The sequence below is a fragment of the Zootermopsis nevadensis genome, unplaced genomic scaffold (genome assembly GCF_977971745.1).
Source record: "Zootermopsis nevadensis isolate Lab colony 2312 unplaced genomic scaffold, Znev_1.0 Znev_ptg000012l, whole genome shotgun sequence".
In the NCBI taxonomy this organism is placed as follows: Eukaryota; Metazoa; Arthropoda; class Insecta; order Blattodea; family Termopsidae; genus Zootermopsis; species Zootermopsis nevadensis.
The window spans coordinates 729,079-742,902 of NW_028259144.1; the positions used below are offsets into that span (position 1 = coordinate 729,079).

Genomic DNA, 13,824 nt, shown 5'->3' on the forward strand with positions numbered 1-13,824 from the left:
GGACGATACAAACGCATGGCTTTCGTAGTCATTACAGAAGGCCAGTGCACCAAAGGCCGTGGCGACGGAAGTGAAGTGATGAAAGAGAAGTCTCTGCAACTCTTAATCAAAGTGTGAAGTTGCAAACATTTCGATATGAATCGCGATCGAGAGGACTGGAGATCGATCCTGTCGAATGGGATCTCGCAGAGTCAGCCATATGTCACAGAAAGAGTGGCTCAAGGGACATTACGTTCGTGCCATCTGTCACCTCTCTTCAGGGCTGTTAAAATGGAGACAACACGTTGTCCCGAAAAGTTGGTACCTACCCAGAAGACAAACGTTCACTTTCTGCGAATATCGTGTCAGAGTTTACATTCTATTGCAGTTTTTTAAACTGACAGACTTCCTGAAGTTATACTTCAGTATTCAGTTTCATATTCCAGAAGAAAAATATGTAATTAACAAAAACTGTAATACAAAGGAGACATTTCGGACAGACGGCTTAGATAATGACATTTAAATGTTAAGGCAACCCCCCCCCCCCCCCAGGACGGCAGGCAATAAACCGACGCAGGCCGCCGGACAATTAACAAAAGAAAGTAGCATGACGTCGTTCAAAATTTTGCAGAGAATCTCGCGTCCCGCCATGTTTAAATTCTCCGGCTTCGACAAAATTAATGTTTGCAAGCCTGGTCCGTCGTCTACCGACGTTTCATAATTCTGCACTGAATGTTGGTAACAGTGATCCTGCCATGCACAGTCGCCATTTTTGACGTCACTAGGGAGATGTCTAATCGCACGACATTTGTTCTGAGTGAACATAAAATCAATAAATTTGCTAAAAAATTTGTTTGGGATTACACACACACAGAGAAAATCGAAAAACGTTTCTGTTGGGAAATACATCCCAGTTGTCCTCGTTACTTCTCTGGGCCATCTTCGTTTAATAATATTAATCTCGCTAAGTTTTCCGCCAGCAATTCCTTTGCGTCATAACCCAGGTTGAAGCGATCGATGCAAGTGGAAACATGAGGGGACCAACAACAATCAATGCCATGGAAACTCGAGTACGGACGCCTCTTCATCCTCTGTGTGACTGCACCAAACTCCTAACTAATTCTCTAGTTTCACATTCATCTTAATATTATCGTCGTATCTCATGGTCTCCCTCCGAAAGATGTTTTCCTCAACAGAACTCTGTAGGCATTTCTTATTTCCGTGTGCTAATGACCCCACCCCCACCCCCTTCGCCCAGTCTGAGACGCTGGATTCACTACATCCTGAGTAGCTAAACAGATGTGGAGGGACCGAACATAACAGTGTTCGTTAAGTGATAATTGAGCTTTGAAAAGGTGTCATTTAATAACCACAAACGCTAGAAACATTAATGAAACAGCATCCGAAGACAGGGCTGTCATAGCTACGTCGAAAACTGAGGATAATATTTTTTTTTAAAGCAGACAGTGAAGGTGGAGGCTGAGGGCCCCGTCCAACGACGTCGCTGTGTTCGACCGCTGAACTTCCGCTATCAGAGGCATTTCTGCATTCACAAACTTCAGCTAGGTTAGGTTAAAACCCAACATACGTCAGACCACCCTAAAAAGACGGCCAACTTTTCTCCATTGATTTCGCTATGATGAAATGTCTCCACGAGCCTAACAGCAGAAAAGGAACGTCGTTGAACACGTACTGTATGGAGCGGTGGCTAGGTCAGCTCTCCCCTGAATTGCTTGCATGGGGGAGGCACGTGACATCGGATTTGCAACCCTCCGTTGTATGAACTCACCCCTTAGTACACTGATACAGGGGAAGCTACCCTCAAAGTACAGCTCACAACAAATGTTCAGTGCGTGTTTTGTGAACTGCTGTGCCCCGTAAGAGCTGTTATGTCCGTAGATCGGATGATATAAATCAAGACACCGGACATTAACCAAACACCGGGCGATAAACACGGATGTACGGAATAAATAATCACAATCGATTTCTAAATAACGTACATTCCCCCAAGAGACAACAGAACAGCGCAATCCGGTGACAACAGCCTTCGGATATAACAACACCATTTTAAATTTTGTACGATCTTGGCATTAAGTGCGGTCATGACTGTCACCACATTTGAGCACAGAAACCACTGAATGAATTTCTATTAAATTTGGAATCTGGGGTCGACACTAAAAGTTCCGGATTTATCACGTGCAATAGAATAAAAGGTACATTCACGCGAACAAAATCACAAGTGTCCTTAAAATGACTACTCATACGAAGGTAAACAATTAGTACGTAAAATAAACATCTCAGAAACGATATCTGAACTCCAAGCTCCAACTAATTTCACTTAACTCTCTCCCGAAACGCTTACCGGCACTTAAGCCACTTTTGAGTAAAGTTCAAACGGGGACACTGACGCGTGTACGCTATTAATTAAATCCACTATTTCTTGTCTCTTTCTTCAATCTCTTTTCCTTCCTTCCCGCCTTATATTTTGTTGTTTTTCCTCCATTTCTGCTATTGGGCGAATTTTTCATTTCACGTGTTAACCAAAACGTTTCCGGTCGACAGACAACGTGGCATCCACCACTAACCGATAGATGGCAGACAATTCACTACCGAAACTTTGTTATAAATAACGATTATTAAATGATTACAGCCAGAATACGTTTTTCTCTACTTACGAAGGTTTTGCCACACACGCGGGTAACGGGAGACGACTCCGCCCATTTCTCAGGAAACATTCAATTTATTAATTCCATTTCAAACATTCTCGGGACTGTGTGTGCAGTTGCTCTAGTGATGTTCTGCCACGTGACGGGATACGCCCAGTTTCGTGGCCCGGATTAAAATTTCGGTCCAGGAACCGACTGCGGGGTTTCTTCGCATCCCACCATCTCCCCAGAAGGGGTTGTTTACTCCCCTCAGGTAAGTGCATTACGATTTCCAGCTCCACCCCCGCATGCTACGTATCCAAAAAGGCACTTTTTGGCTTGACTGTACTCCGAAGTACACCTGACAGAGCAGGGAATCGAACCGAGGCATTACAACGTAGGGGCAGATTCTCGCTCATTAGTGTGACCTGAGAGAAAGGACAACGGAGCGTTACGTCTCCATAGTTACGCAGATGGAGATGCAAGGATAAGTGGACGATTATCGCGGTGAGGTGACCAGCACAGGCTTGTGCTCGTGAAAGCGAAAAGGTGTTGATAGAAATCGAACTAGAAATTAAACTCGACTAAAGACAACGCGTTGACAAGGATCGATTATCGATGTTTTCTAAACTGATCTTATTTCATCCAGGAAATCTTTCCAGAACATAAATAGACAGGGATAATGCAATTAACTAAACTACTAGGCTGAGCACCCCCAACACAAAAGCGACTCATACTTAACCTCATGAGAGGTGAGCTTCCCGCTCTGGCCGTTTGTTCCGAAATCAAATGGATAGGAGGTTGGTTGGGCTCCTGACCTGGTATGGACACTGTGACAGTGGTGATCGAACCTCGGTCAAATTCCGCGCTGTACCAAACTTTAACAGAAACAAATTCTTTTAACCGAACGCCACTTCAATCCTCGGGCAGATACTTCCTCCGAAACGTCGATAACGTTTTACTACTTCGATACCCACACCCCCACTGACGCCTAGTAACTTTGCTCTCTTAAAGGCTAGGGACCCACTGGAACGCGGCACACAGGCGGCAGAGCTGTCGCGTGCGGCTAGTCGCGCGCGGTTTATGAAGTCGCGACTTTCACTAGGCGACAAGCATTTATCAGTATTTAAATGGAGGTTGAAGAGATATCATGTCCGTCGTGGGAAAACGCGAAGTCGACGATACTGGGTACATCCCATGTTCTTGGAACGTTCCACAAAAGGCGCATTCCATTTGCTGTACGACTTGCGCAAACACGACGAGAAGTTTTTCAACTACACGAGAATGAGTGTGAAATCGTTCGACCAACTTTTACAACTGATCAGGGAGGAAATAGAACGAACGGATACAAATTTTCGCCAGAGCACACGCCCCGAAGAAAAACTCATGGTCATGTTAAGGTATGCAAAATTTATTTTAATTCATTTAAATATCTCTACCTAGTCTGAACCCGGCGATACAGCAGAATTCTCCAAGGAGTGGTCTGATGTTGACGGCCTGTCCGGATAGGAGGTTGAATAATAACCACGTTGTGAATGGTATGCTGAGAAAACAAGTTCACTTTTATTGCCGCGCGCGACAGCTCTGCCGCGTGTGTCCTAAACATAACCGCGCGCGACTCGGCAGTCACGCCGCGCCAGTGGGTTTTGCAGCTACAAAAAGCAATACAAAGCGCACGGCTATAAAAGTAACAAACTTCAATCAGAGCGAACTCAGTGACGCTGCAGGTCGCACGCGGGAGCCGGAGCTGTATGTGAGTTTCCTGTATTCCAGATGGCGATGTCCGAGAAATCTTTTGACACAGAGTTGTTCATTATGGAAATTGAAGAACGACCAGCACTGTGGAACAGCGGTATGAAGGAATATTGTGATAAAAATATAAGAAAAACTTTTGTGGGAAATGGTTAATATTTTAAAATCAAGTCTTCAAGCTAGACAAGAAAGCGAACACCACGACTCTGATAAATTATTTTTGTTGTCGCTTCTGGATGACTTCAAAATAATACCAGACTACTGCAAAAGTACGGCTAAAATTGAACTGATCAAGTTGATTCAGAGTTATCAACCTCAACTTGTTTTCTCAGCATACCATTCACAACGTGGTTATTATTCTACCTCCTATCCGGACAGGCCGTCAACATCAGACCACTCCTTGGAGAATTCTGCTGTATCGCCGGGTTCAGACTAGGTGGAGATATTTAAATGAATAATTAAAAAATTGTCAGTGGAGAATTTGACGTAAATACGTCTATACGGAAAGGAAGTTTATATATTGGCTTTATTCTAAATATTTCCTTTATACATGCTTTACAATTGAGATAAGTTTGATTAAGACATTGCTTATTTAATTTGAATTAGTAAGGCTTCATATGGGTCTGTGATAGATGAATGTAATGTAATGTAAGGTTATTATTATTTAGTGTTCTGTCTGAGGACAGGTCCATATGAACAGGATCCTTCCATCCTTTTCTCGGATTGGGACCTGTTCATATACGTTCTTGGCAGATGATCCAGAAGCGGTTTGCCATTGCCTTCTTCTGTGTGTGAATGGAGTAATTGTTGGGATGCCACGGAGGAAAACTCCGTGTTGCCTGGACCACGGCCTTGCCCAACACAAGTTATACATTCGGGCACCGCCGGGGAATCGAACCCGAGACACCAGGATTACAAGGCCAGCGTTCTGACCGCTAGACCACCTCATCTTATTATTATTTAGTGTTCTGTCTGAGGACAGGTCCATATGAACAGGATCCTTCCATCCTTTTCTCGGACTGGGACCTGTTCATATACGTTCTTGGCAGATGATCCAGAAGTGGTTTGCCATCGCCTTCTTCTGTGTGTGAATGGAGTAATTGTTGGGATGCCACGGAGGAAAACTCCGTGTTGCCTAGACCACGGCCTTGCCCAACACGAGTTATAAATTCGGGCACCCGAGACCCCAGGATTACAAGGCCAGCGTTCTGACCGCTAGACCACCGTGGCGGTTAATGTAACGTAAGGTAAGGTAATGTAAGGTAACTATGTAGGTAACCATTGTTGTTTATTTGTTGATAAACAGATGACGTTTCCAAGGTAACATAACAATGAAGTTACACTTTTTCGTTACATATATGCCGAATGACACTGACCCTAAAATATAGACGTATTTACGTTAAAATTGATGTGTAATAACTGAAATAAATTTTGCATACCTTAACATGACCATGAGTTTTTCTTCGGGGCGTATGCTCTGGCGAAAATTTGTATCCGTTCGTTCTATTTCCTCCCTGATCAGTTGTAACAGTTGGTCGAACGATTTCACACTCATTCTCGTGTAGTTGAAAAACTTCTCGTCGTGTTTGCGCAAGTCGTACAGCAGATGGAATGCGCCTTTTGTGGAACGTTAAAAGAACATGGGATGTACCCAGTATCGTCGACTTCGCGTTTTCCCACGACGGACATGATATCTCTTCAACCTCCATTTAAAATACTGATAAATGCTTGTCGCCTTGTGAAAGTCGCGACTTCATAAATCGCGCGCGACTAGCCGCACGCGACAGCTGCCGCCTAAACTTAACCGCGCGCGACTCGGCTGTCGCGCCGTCAGTCAGAAATGTAAGCCACGTTGATGTACTCACAGGCGAACCACATTTTCTGTCTCAGGGGGGAGGGATGGCTTTCGCGGTTTATCTCAGTCCCTCCAGAAACAAATGCCCTAACATTTGCCTTAGACCAGACCAGGACACTCCCCCATGACAATGACCAATTTGTTAATTCTGTTTAGGGAAATAATCGCTGTTTGTACAGAGATCTGCACGGAGTTACTGAGCGTACGATCTATCGACATTCAACACAAACCGTTTTGTTACTAAGGACGAACAGAGAAAGACTAATTTATTCAAAATGAACTCACAAAGGCACGTATTGATTGGCCTGAGTTCCGTAGTCTCTGGACAAGTCAGCAAAAGAGACGAAACGCTACAGGATGAAGTTATGACGCCACGTTTTCTCATTCGCAATTCGCCTCAGAGTTTTTACTCTTCCAGCACTGACATATTTTAATGTTTTGCCTCCGCGAGCTCCTATCTTTGTTTCGCAGAATACTTGACTCGTTCAATTTCTCCCTAACGCAAATAAAAGTGAAATGGTAACTCGTGGAGTCTAGCAAGATCAATACACACGAGGTATAAAGCAACAAAGTTCCCTGGTCAACACATTCACAACCACCTGCCTTGAAAAATGGCGTAGACCCCCACACCACGAAACAATAATAATTAACAAAATGTATTTCAGAAATAGCCGCTACCTCAGGGACAAGGTTTTCCTCAGGTACACGGAAGTAAATACCCTGTGAAATGGTGAACAAATATAATATTGCGGGTCCCAACTTTTCGTAGGACTCCTTGGATGAGGGATCGGCCCGTACACAGGACAGCACAACAAACAACAAAATGGCGTACGTACATTCAAAAGGGCCGTAGCCAATTTAAAAGTAAAGTCCCGGTAGTTATCTGATTGTTATTCGAAGCGAGAAGCTCGCGCCCCTTCTGAGCCTCAGGTCGAGAAGAGAACTTCCATTTGGCGCCGCAGTCGCTGAGGAGGCGCTCCATGTTGAGTAAAAGCTGATTATCTCCGAGTTTACTAAGTTAACGGTCGGGAAATAATTCCCAGAATCTCGTAAGTGCTGCCCCAGAAACACTTTAACTCTTTATAAGACACTAATGGGCCCGAGTGCACGCGGCTCTCGTTTTGAGACCAAAATAAGACGGAATTTCAGCCACGGGGCGCATTTTTTGTGTCTAATTTCGTTCTCAGTAGAAACGGTTTGCTATTTAACCCTTTAAACCGCAATGGTAACCATATGTACCACCTGATCTGTTCTTCAGTGACTCTACATTTTGCGTTTTGTATAATTCTCTCTGTAAACAGCGATTATTTCCTTAAACAGCGTTAACCAATCGATCTTTGTAATGGTGAACTAAAGAGACGAGTTAAGAGTAATTGGAGGATAATATTAAAGTAGATCTTTAAAAAATATGGTTAAAAGCGTGGGCTGACGGTCTCTTGCGAACACGTTAATGAACAGTCAGGGTCCAAAAATGACGGGGATTTTCTTACAGAGACAAGCGACTAAAATCTTCTCAGAAAAACAGTGAACCTTCGTTGTTTCCAGTCAATCGATCAAACAAACAAATTTGGAAAATTTCAGGTTCTCTCGGCGGCGGCGATAATGAAGATGGCTGTCTTCTGGGACGTTGCGGCGTGAAGTCTCGTAGAAATTGACCGACGTTTCAGAGGTCCTTACTGCCTCCATATTCAGTGCGATAAATTAGTCATCCCGATGATGGAGGCAGCAAGGACCTCTGGAACTTCGGTGACTCACTGTCACACTATATGGCCCAACATCCCAGAATGCAGCCACCTACAAATAATTTTTTTTAAAAAAAATCAGTTATAATATTTTCTAAGTTAATTAATTCTATAGCTCAGACTGAATACCGTAGGAATTTAAAACAATATGGAAGAAATATGTGAATGCCTAATATAAGACGTCATCCTTCCATTTGCCTTGAAGGACTAAGGAAAACTACGAAAAATTCAGTCAGGACGGTCTGTTTGCGGGCCGAAATTTGAACCTGGAAACTTCCGAATACGAAGCGAGTGATAACCATTCGCCAGAGATGTATAATATCGCGCCAAGTAACGTGTCTATTCGTAGAACTAGAAGGTTCGACAAACCTGATTACATAGCCTAATATTTGGCACTTCCCATTCTTTCAACCTATGTCCTACGACCCCTTTCAATATTATACACACCCACTTACTACTTCAAACCACCTGAGTTGTAATATTTTCGTTACGGACCCGTTATTAATTCTGCACCAACGAGTAATACGTTTGGACAGAATTGTTACGTCATTGAGCCAATCACAAACATAACCTGAACTGAGAATATATTCTGATTTCTTTCCGTGTTCATGTATCACTATTATCGATTACACAAACTTGGTAATAGAATAACAATAAAGAAACGCTTTGAGCCTGCAAAATACTGGAATATAAATATATAAAGGTATTGCGTGTACTCACCGATTACTGTTGTGGAATATGCTGTGTCCAAGACCCGGAACGGGCCACTTCAAATCAAACTAGCATCGAGTATAGATGAGTAAATTACACTTGCATGTGAAGTTGTAAATGTTACTACTAAAAGCACAACAACCAACAAATCAAGACACAACAAACTAACAAATTTGATAACGATATGAAGTTTTCGCGCCCAGTGCACCATCAATCACGAATCGTATTCGACGCAGGCTTCTGACAGCGCATGCGATGCGCGACTGTCTATCCGCTTCGTCCGCCTTCCGTAGACTCACTGGCAGCGCCACCAATCTGCATGGCATTCTCTATCGCTGAGCTTACCCCCTCACATCCTCCGCCCCCTAAGTGGGGAAATATTGTGAACAGTCAAATACCCCACAGGTGCGAGATTAAAACAAAGCACCACATAAATACAATAGAGAAAGCAGTCATTTGAACATTACGAAATTTATGTAGCGCAAAGAGCGATTCTGGAAAACTTTCAGATAAGAAACATTAGAAATCAGTTACTAGAATCTTAGCGATCTATTTACCATGCAAAATTTTTATAAAAATGTTAATGGGCCTGTCAAATTCAGGTTATTGATTAATAGCATTACTACTGCAACGACTGTGATTATTTATGCATAACAACTCACTACAAGATAACAAGCATAGATTAGCGCATTACGGAAGTACGCGGTTCAGTTACTGAATACGTACAATCTGTCTTCCCAGTTGCTGCAAAACGTTTGTGGAATTGTTCAGCAATCAATTACAATAATGGCCAATTCCACAAAATTACGTCCAAAAACGGACAATGTCCGTAGTCACATATTAAATCCCACTGACATCCTAGTTAGGATCCATAACAGTTATGATTCTTCGTCCGACAATGTCGAAAATCAAGTTGTGCCACCGGCTGGTCACAGAAGCCATGCGTGGGTTTTCATCGCAACCGACACTGGACCGTGGGTTCGAATCCCACTCAAGGCATGGATGTTTGTCTGTATCTTTCTGTGGATACATTGAGGCGGCCTGGTGACTCGTCCTACCAAATGTCTAAAAAGATTAGGCAAAGAACCTTCAAGGACTGTAGATCCCCAACAGAAATTATGTTTCTCTTTTCACAGGATATAAACAAATTGGCTGAGTGAATATTTGTCGGCGAGAATCTTGATCGATTATGAAGTCTTACATATCGACTTGCTGCACTTTGATCCAGCCAAATTTGTATCTCGCTACATCTGTTATGAGTAATTGGAAATACAAGTTTGTCCTTCAGTACTCCACCACTATTTGGAAATGGCGCTAGTAACGTTAATCGGCGATATTACCAATCGACTATGAAATAAACATCATGGCTGAATATTCAAATGTAAAATCAGGGAAATTGGTATTGAAAGGAGAAAAGACAGGGTTGGTTAATTGATTCAACTGTTGTTTTTGGAGAATCTGCAGTGTGATGTAAAATGTTCAGCATAAGTTGACAGTCATTTTTTGCTGTTTAGCGTGATTTTAGGATGCTTTGTATTGGCACATGAAAACAACTTTGTGCTTTCTTTACATCTTAAAATCCCGTGAATCGAACGCAGGTGTGATCCATCTTATGTCAAAACAGGAAATAGTATGATAGTCCTGACCACACTGCTGTGCTCTTAAATATTATTATGTTATTAAAAGAAAGGTTATGTTACAGATAATGTACTTCTTGTACATGCACATACCAAAACATCCCTTCCTTAATTTAATGCCACCCCTTTTTTGCATCTTTGTGATAAAACTAATGGACATCATTTATCTTTCAGTTCACACAAGAAACGAAAGCATAAGAAACAAAATCGTGACAAGGAGGATATGCCAGTGAAAGATGAAGATGCACTAAAGCATGGTATTGTTCATTGGGTTGTAGTTTGTGCTATGGCCAAGAGATTTCCTACAGAGCATATCTCGCCTTGTCACCCAATTTCTGCTGATAAAATAACATACTGAAATTTCATAACCAATTTTCAGCACTGATGTTGCCATTAGGTTGTTTCAGTGGTACATTTATTCATCTTTAAATAAAAAGCCATTGCATGCGTGGCTGTTAAAAATATTGTTTACTGTTTTTCTGAGACATTGGAATGAGACTACGAAGTCTGGTAAGAAAGTAACAAGTAAAGTCTTTCTTTTTCATTTTTAGTTATAGTCATCCATTAGATGGTCCTGTGATGTGGCTGTAGCTCATCATTACAGGGACTGAGGTTCCCTTATACTAATTTTTGTTTATGCAAACATCTTCCTGGTAATTTCAGATGTTGTAATGTACAATATTTTATCAGCATATATAGCAATTCAAAGGACTGACAAGGTATTTGAGGTGTGTGTGTGTCATAGCGTTTAAGTGTGAGTTCAAAGATGGTGTTTCAGAGGTCCTTGCTGCCAATTTCACCATGTTGGTAAACTTATACCAGACTACACAGCTCTACAACCTAGAAAACAGCCAACTTCTAAATCTAGTTTCATTATATTTTGGTTGTAGGTGGCTGGTGGAAAGTGAAACAAATTGAAGAGATGACTGGCTCCATTGCAGTCGAATTTGGCAACCAGACATATGTGAAAGCTTTAGACAATGGACTGTTCACACTTGGGGCTCCACACAGTGAGGGTATGTTGAATAGCCAGCACATCTGATATGAAATGAGTCTTTTGATAGCATATGCTGCTACTGTATACCTACATTCTCTCATTATTATATTTTTTCTATACTGTATGTAAGATAGTTAAATTTAATAATTTAATATTAGAACATAACTGTGAGGCAGGCCAAAGTTTTTGCAGGCTCAATCTGGGATGTAAGGCATATTTTCCCTATCCCTTATCAAGCATTATACAAGGGCATCTGTTTAACCTAACCTAACCTAGTAACATCCATCCTTCATAGATCATCAGTCCACATGCTACTTCACCTTGTCTGTTGCTACAGATATATGACTCATTCATAGTGACCACTCCTGATGTTTTATCAAAGTGTATCCATCCCTAAGAGGTCTCAGAGACCACATTGCCACCAATTGCATTCATGTTACTTTGCTGTTATTACCTGTCAGAATTAAAAGTGGCCTGTGCAGGTGAAGGTCCATCTCCTGAAGAGGTTCTAACAGCATTCAACGTGAATGACGTGAAAGTAGCCCTCAAGTCCGGATATGGAAAATACCTTCGAGTCGACAAGGATGGGGCTGTGACAGGACGCTCTGATGCTGTTGGGCCAATGGAGCAATGGGAGCCCATATTTCAGGTATCAATAAGGGGATTTTTCTTTCCCCTAACGTCTAGCCCCCTTACTCCTGCTTTATCTTAAGCTATTTTGTGGAATGAATTTGTCCAGTCTCAGTGTCAATTGCTAGAACAGATTCACAAAGTTGTGAATATGTAAATTACATATATCTGTACCAACTGTGTGTACTGTTTTAGGATGGGAAGTTAGCGCTACTGGGATGCAACGGTTGTTTTATGTCTGTTGCCCCTGATGACGACTCAGTGGTGGCAACTAGCAAGAAAGTCGGTTCAGATGAGATTGTAAAGGTTCGCTCACATGCTGTTAAGGAAGTGACACCAGGCTCCAAACTGCCTGAGGAAGAAAAAGGAAGTCTTGCGCAGGTTGAGGTCAACTATGTGTGAGTATTGCAACTTCAGGCCCCCACTTTAAACTGTAGGTCTACCTGAACGCTGGCATCATCCTATAAACAGAGGTAGCCTAGCAACCCCATCTATTCACCAGTGGATAGGATGAACACTATACTAGATCAGGGAATGGAACGTATTTTGTGAGCAAGTCACGGCAAGCTCCAGCGTGTACCACTAAGAAATATAACCCACAAAGATAAGGAGTTTGTAAGGTCTACAATGATGACATGTAATTGTATTTAGTTATGATGACAGAAATGCCTGGTTTTCTACATATATTAAGTTGTATTTTATTTAACAACACTGTCAGTAGCTCAGACTACACAGTGTCATTCTGTCTGCCACCAATGATAAGATCAAAAAATTTATCACTTTTGGTATGCAAGGCCATATTAATCTAGGGGTTATATGAATTTAATCCATCTGTATGCACTTCCCCCTCATCTCTGTCAGCAACTATATGCCAGGAATGTCAAAATACTGTAATTGAAGACTGTAGGAGAAACAGGCTGTTTGTTTAAAATATTATTGTTAAATAACCAAAGAATTAATTAAACTATATGAGTAAGTTCATTGCCTCATCACATGCTGATGCTGTGCCTGTTTCAGACGTAAGTTCCAGAAGTTCCAGGACAAGAAGCTACGTGTGAACAGAAGTGACAGGAGTGAACTGGAGCAAGCAAGACAGGAAGGAAACTTGCACGAGGCTTTGCTGGATCGGCGCAGCAAAATGAAGGCTGATCGCTACTGCAAATAGTTAGCAGTGACAATATAGTTCCTCCCAGTCAGAATTTGATGCCACTTTTGGGAATGGTGATAAACGCAAGTTTTATTTATGCATAAAACATAATTTTGTTATTACACCTACTGTGTCTGCTCATTATAGCAAAAAAAAAAAAAAAACCTGCTGAGCCTCTGGTGTCATTTCAAATACAGATAACATTCTCTTTGCCTTATTTCTCCAATGAAATGGATGGCCAGGGTTCAGTTCCAGTCACTGACAGGGATTTTTCTCTACCCAGTTCTGGGCCACACTTGTCTCCTATCAAAACAGTACTGGAGGCTGTTCCCACTATTAAACTTATTAAACTGACCACTCAATTCCAACTCATGCTGAGGTCTAGCATGCAATGATCCTTACCTCCAAGGTGTGATGCTTGGAGATGGTAAAAGTTTCCATGGTTTCAGTATCATATCTAGAGCATTGGGCCCTCCTTATGTCTCGTTTAAGAAGAGAGACTGCCTCCCACACTTCAGATATTCATATTAGTTGGTTCGTAGTTACTTAATTATTTTTCATATCAGAGGGTATTTTGTCTTGAATTAGATCCAAACAGAACCATAAACAGTGATTAGGATTGCTTGAGGAAATGTGGATCTTGGTCACAACTGAGATTCAAACTGAATACCATGAGAGTATCCATCACTACATAAAACTCCCATATTAGTATTATTTGTGGTAAATAAT

At 41.9% G+C, this 13,824-nt stretch overlaps 2 protein-coding genes across 6 annotated transcripts in view; one reads left to right on the forward strand and one right to left on the reverse strand.

Annotated features, from left to right (window-relative positions):
* gogo (thrombospondin-1 like protein golden goal) overlaps nucleotides 1-9,589 on the reverse strand; it is a 53,308-nt gene extending 43,719 nt beyond the window's left edge. For 2 of the 3 annotated variants that reach the window (XM_087348194.1, XM_087348192.1), the window contains exon 1: nucleotides 8,694-8,993. The gene's annotated coding sequence lies outside the window, so the exon portion shown is untranslated. Of the gene's footprint in view, nucleotides 1-8,693; nucleotides 8,994-9,410 lie in introns of those variants that run through there. The other variant, XM_087348193.1, reaches the window with a different exon arrangement.
* Nucleotides 9,590-9,963: 374 nt separating this feature from the next.
* Nucleotides 9,964-13,219, forward strand: FRG1 (FSHD region gene 1). 3 transcript variants are annotated; one of them, XM_022071350.2, is made up of 6 exons: nucleotides 9,964-10,106; nucleotides 10,496-10,578; nucleotides 11,212-11,337; nucleotides 11,780-11,967; nucleotides 12,144-12,346; nucleotides 12,966-13,219. In XM_022071350.2, exons 1-6 carry the CDS (start codon nucleotides 10,048-10,050, stop codon nucleotides 13,111-13,113), a joined length of 807 nt encoding a protein of 268 aa, XP_021927042.1. In that variant the 5' UTR covers nucleotides 9,964-10,047; the 3' UTR covers nucleotides 13,114-13,219. The 3 variants fall into 3 exon arrangements, with proteins under 3 accessions (XP_021927042.1, XP_021927043.1, XP_021927044.1); XM_022071351.2 differs by having other exon boundaries at nucleotides 11,801-11,967; XM_022071352.2 differs by lacking the exon at nucleotides 9,964-10,106 and adding an exon at nucleotides 10,150-10,314.
* The last annotated feature ends 605 nt before the right edge of the window (nucleotides 13,220-13,824 follow it).

What these genes read in the sequence shown, in the direction of transcription:
- FRG1 (XM_022071350.2), top strand. Translation starts at nt 10,048, where the DNA reads ATGGCTGAATATTCAAATGTAAAATCAGGGAAATTGGTATTGAAAGGA. An exon ending in TTGAAAGGAGAAAAGACAGG is followed by an intron (nt 10,107 to 10,495) that starts GTTGGTTAATTG and finishes TTTATCTTTCAG; the next exon opens with TTCACACAAGAAACGAAAGC. An exon ending in TGAAGATGCACTAAAGCATG is followed by an intron (nt 10,579 to 11,211) that starts GTATTGTTCATT and finishes TTTTGGTTGTAG; the next exon opens with GTGGCTGGTGGAAAGTGAAA.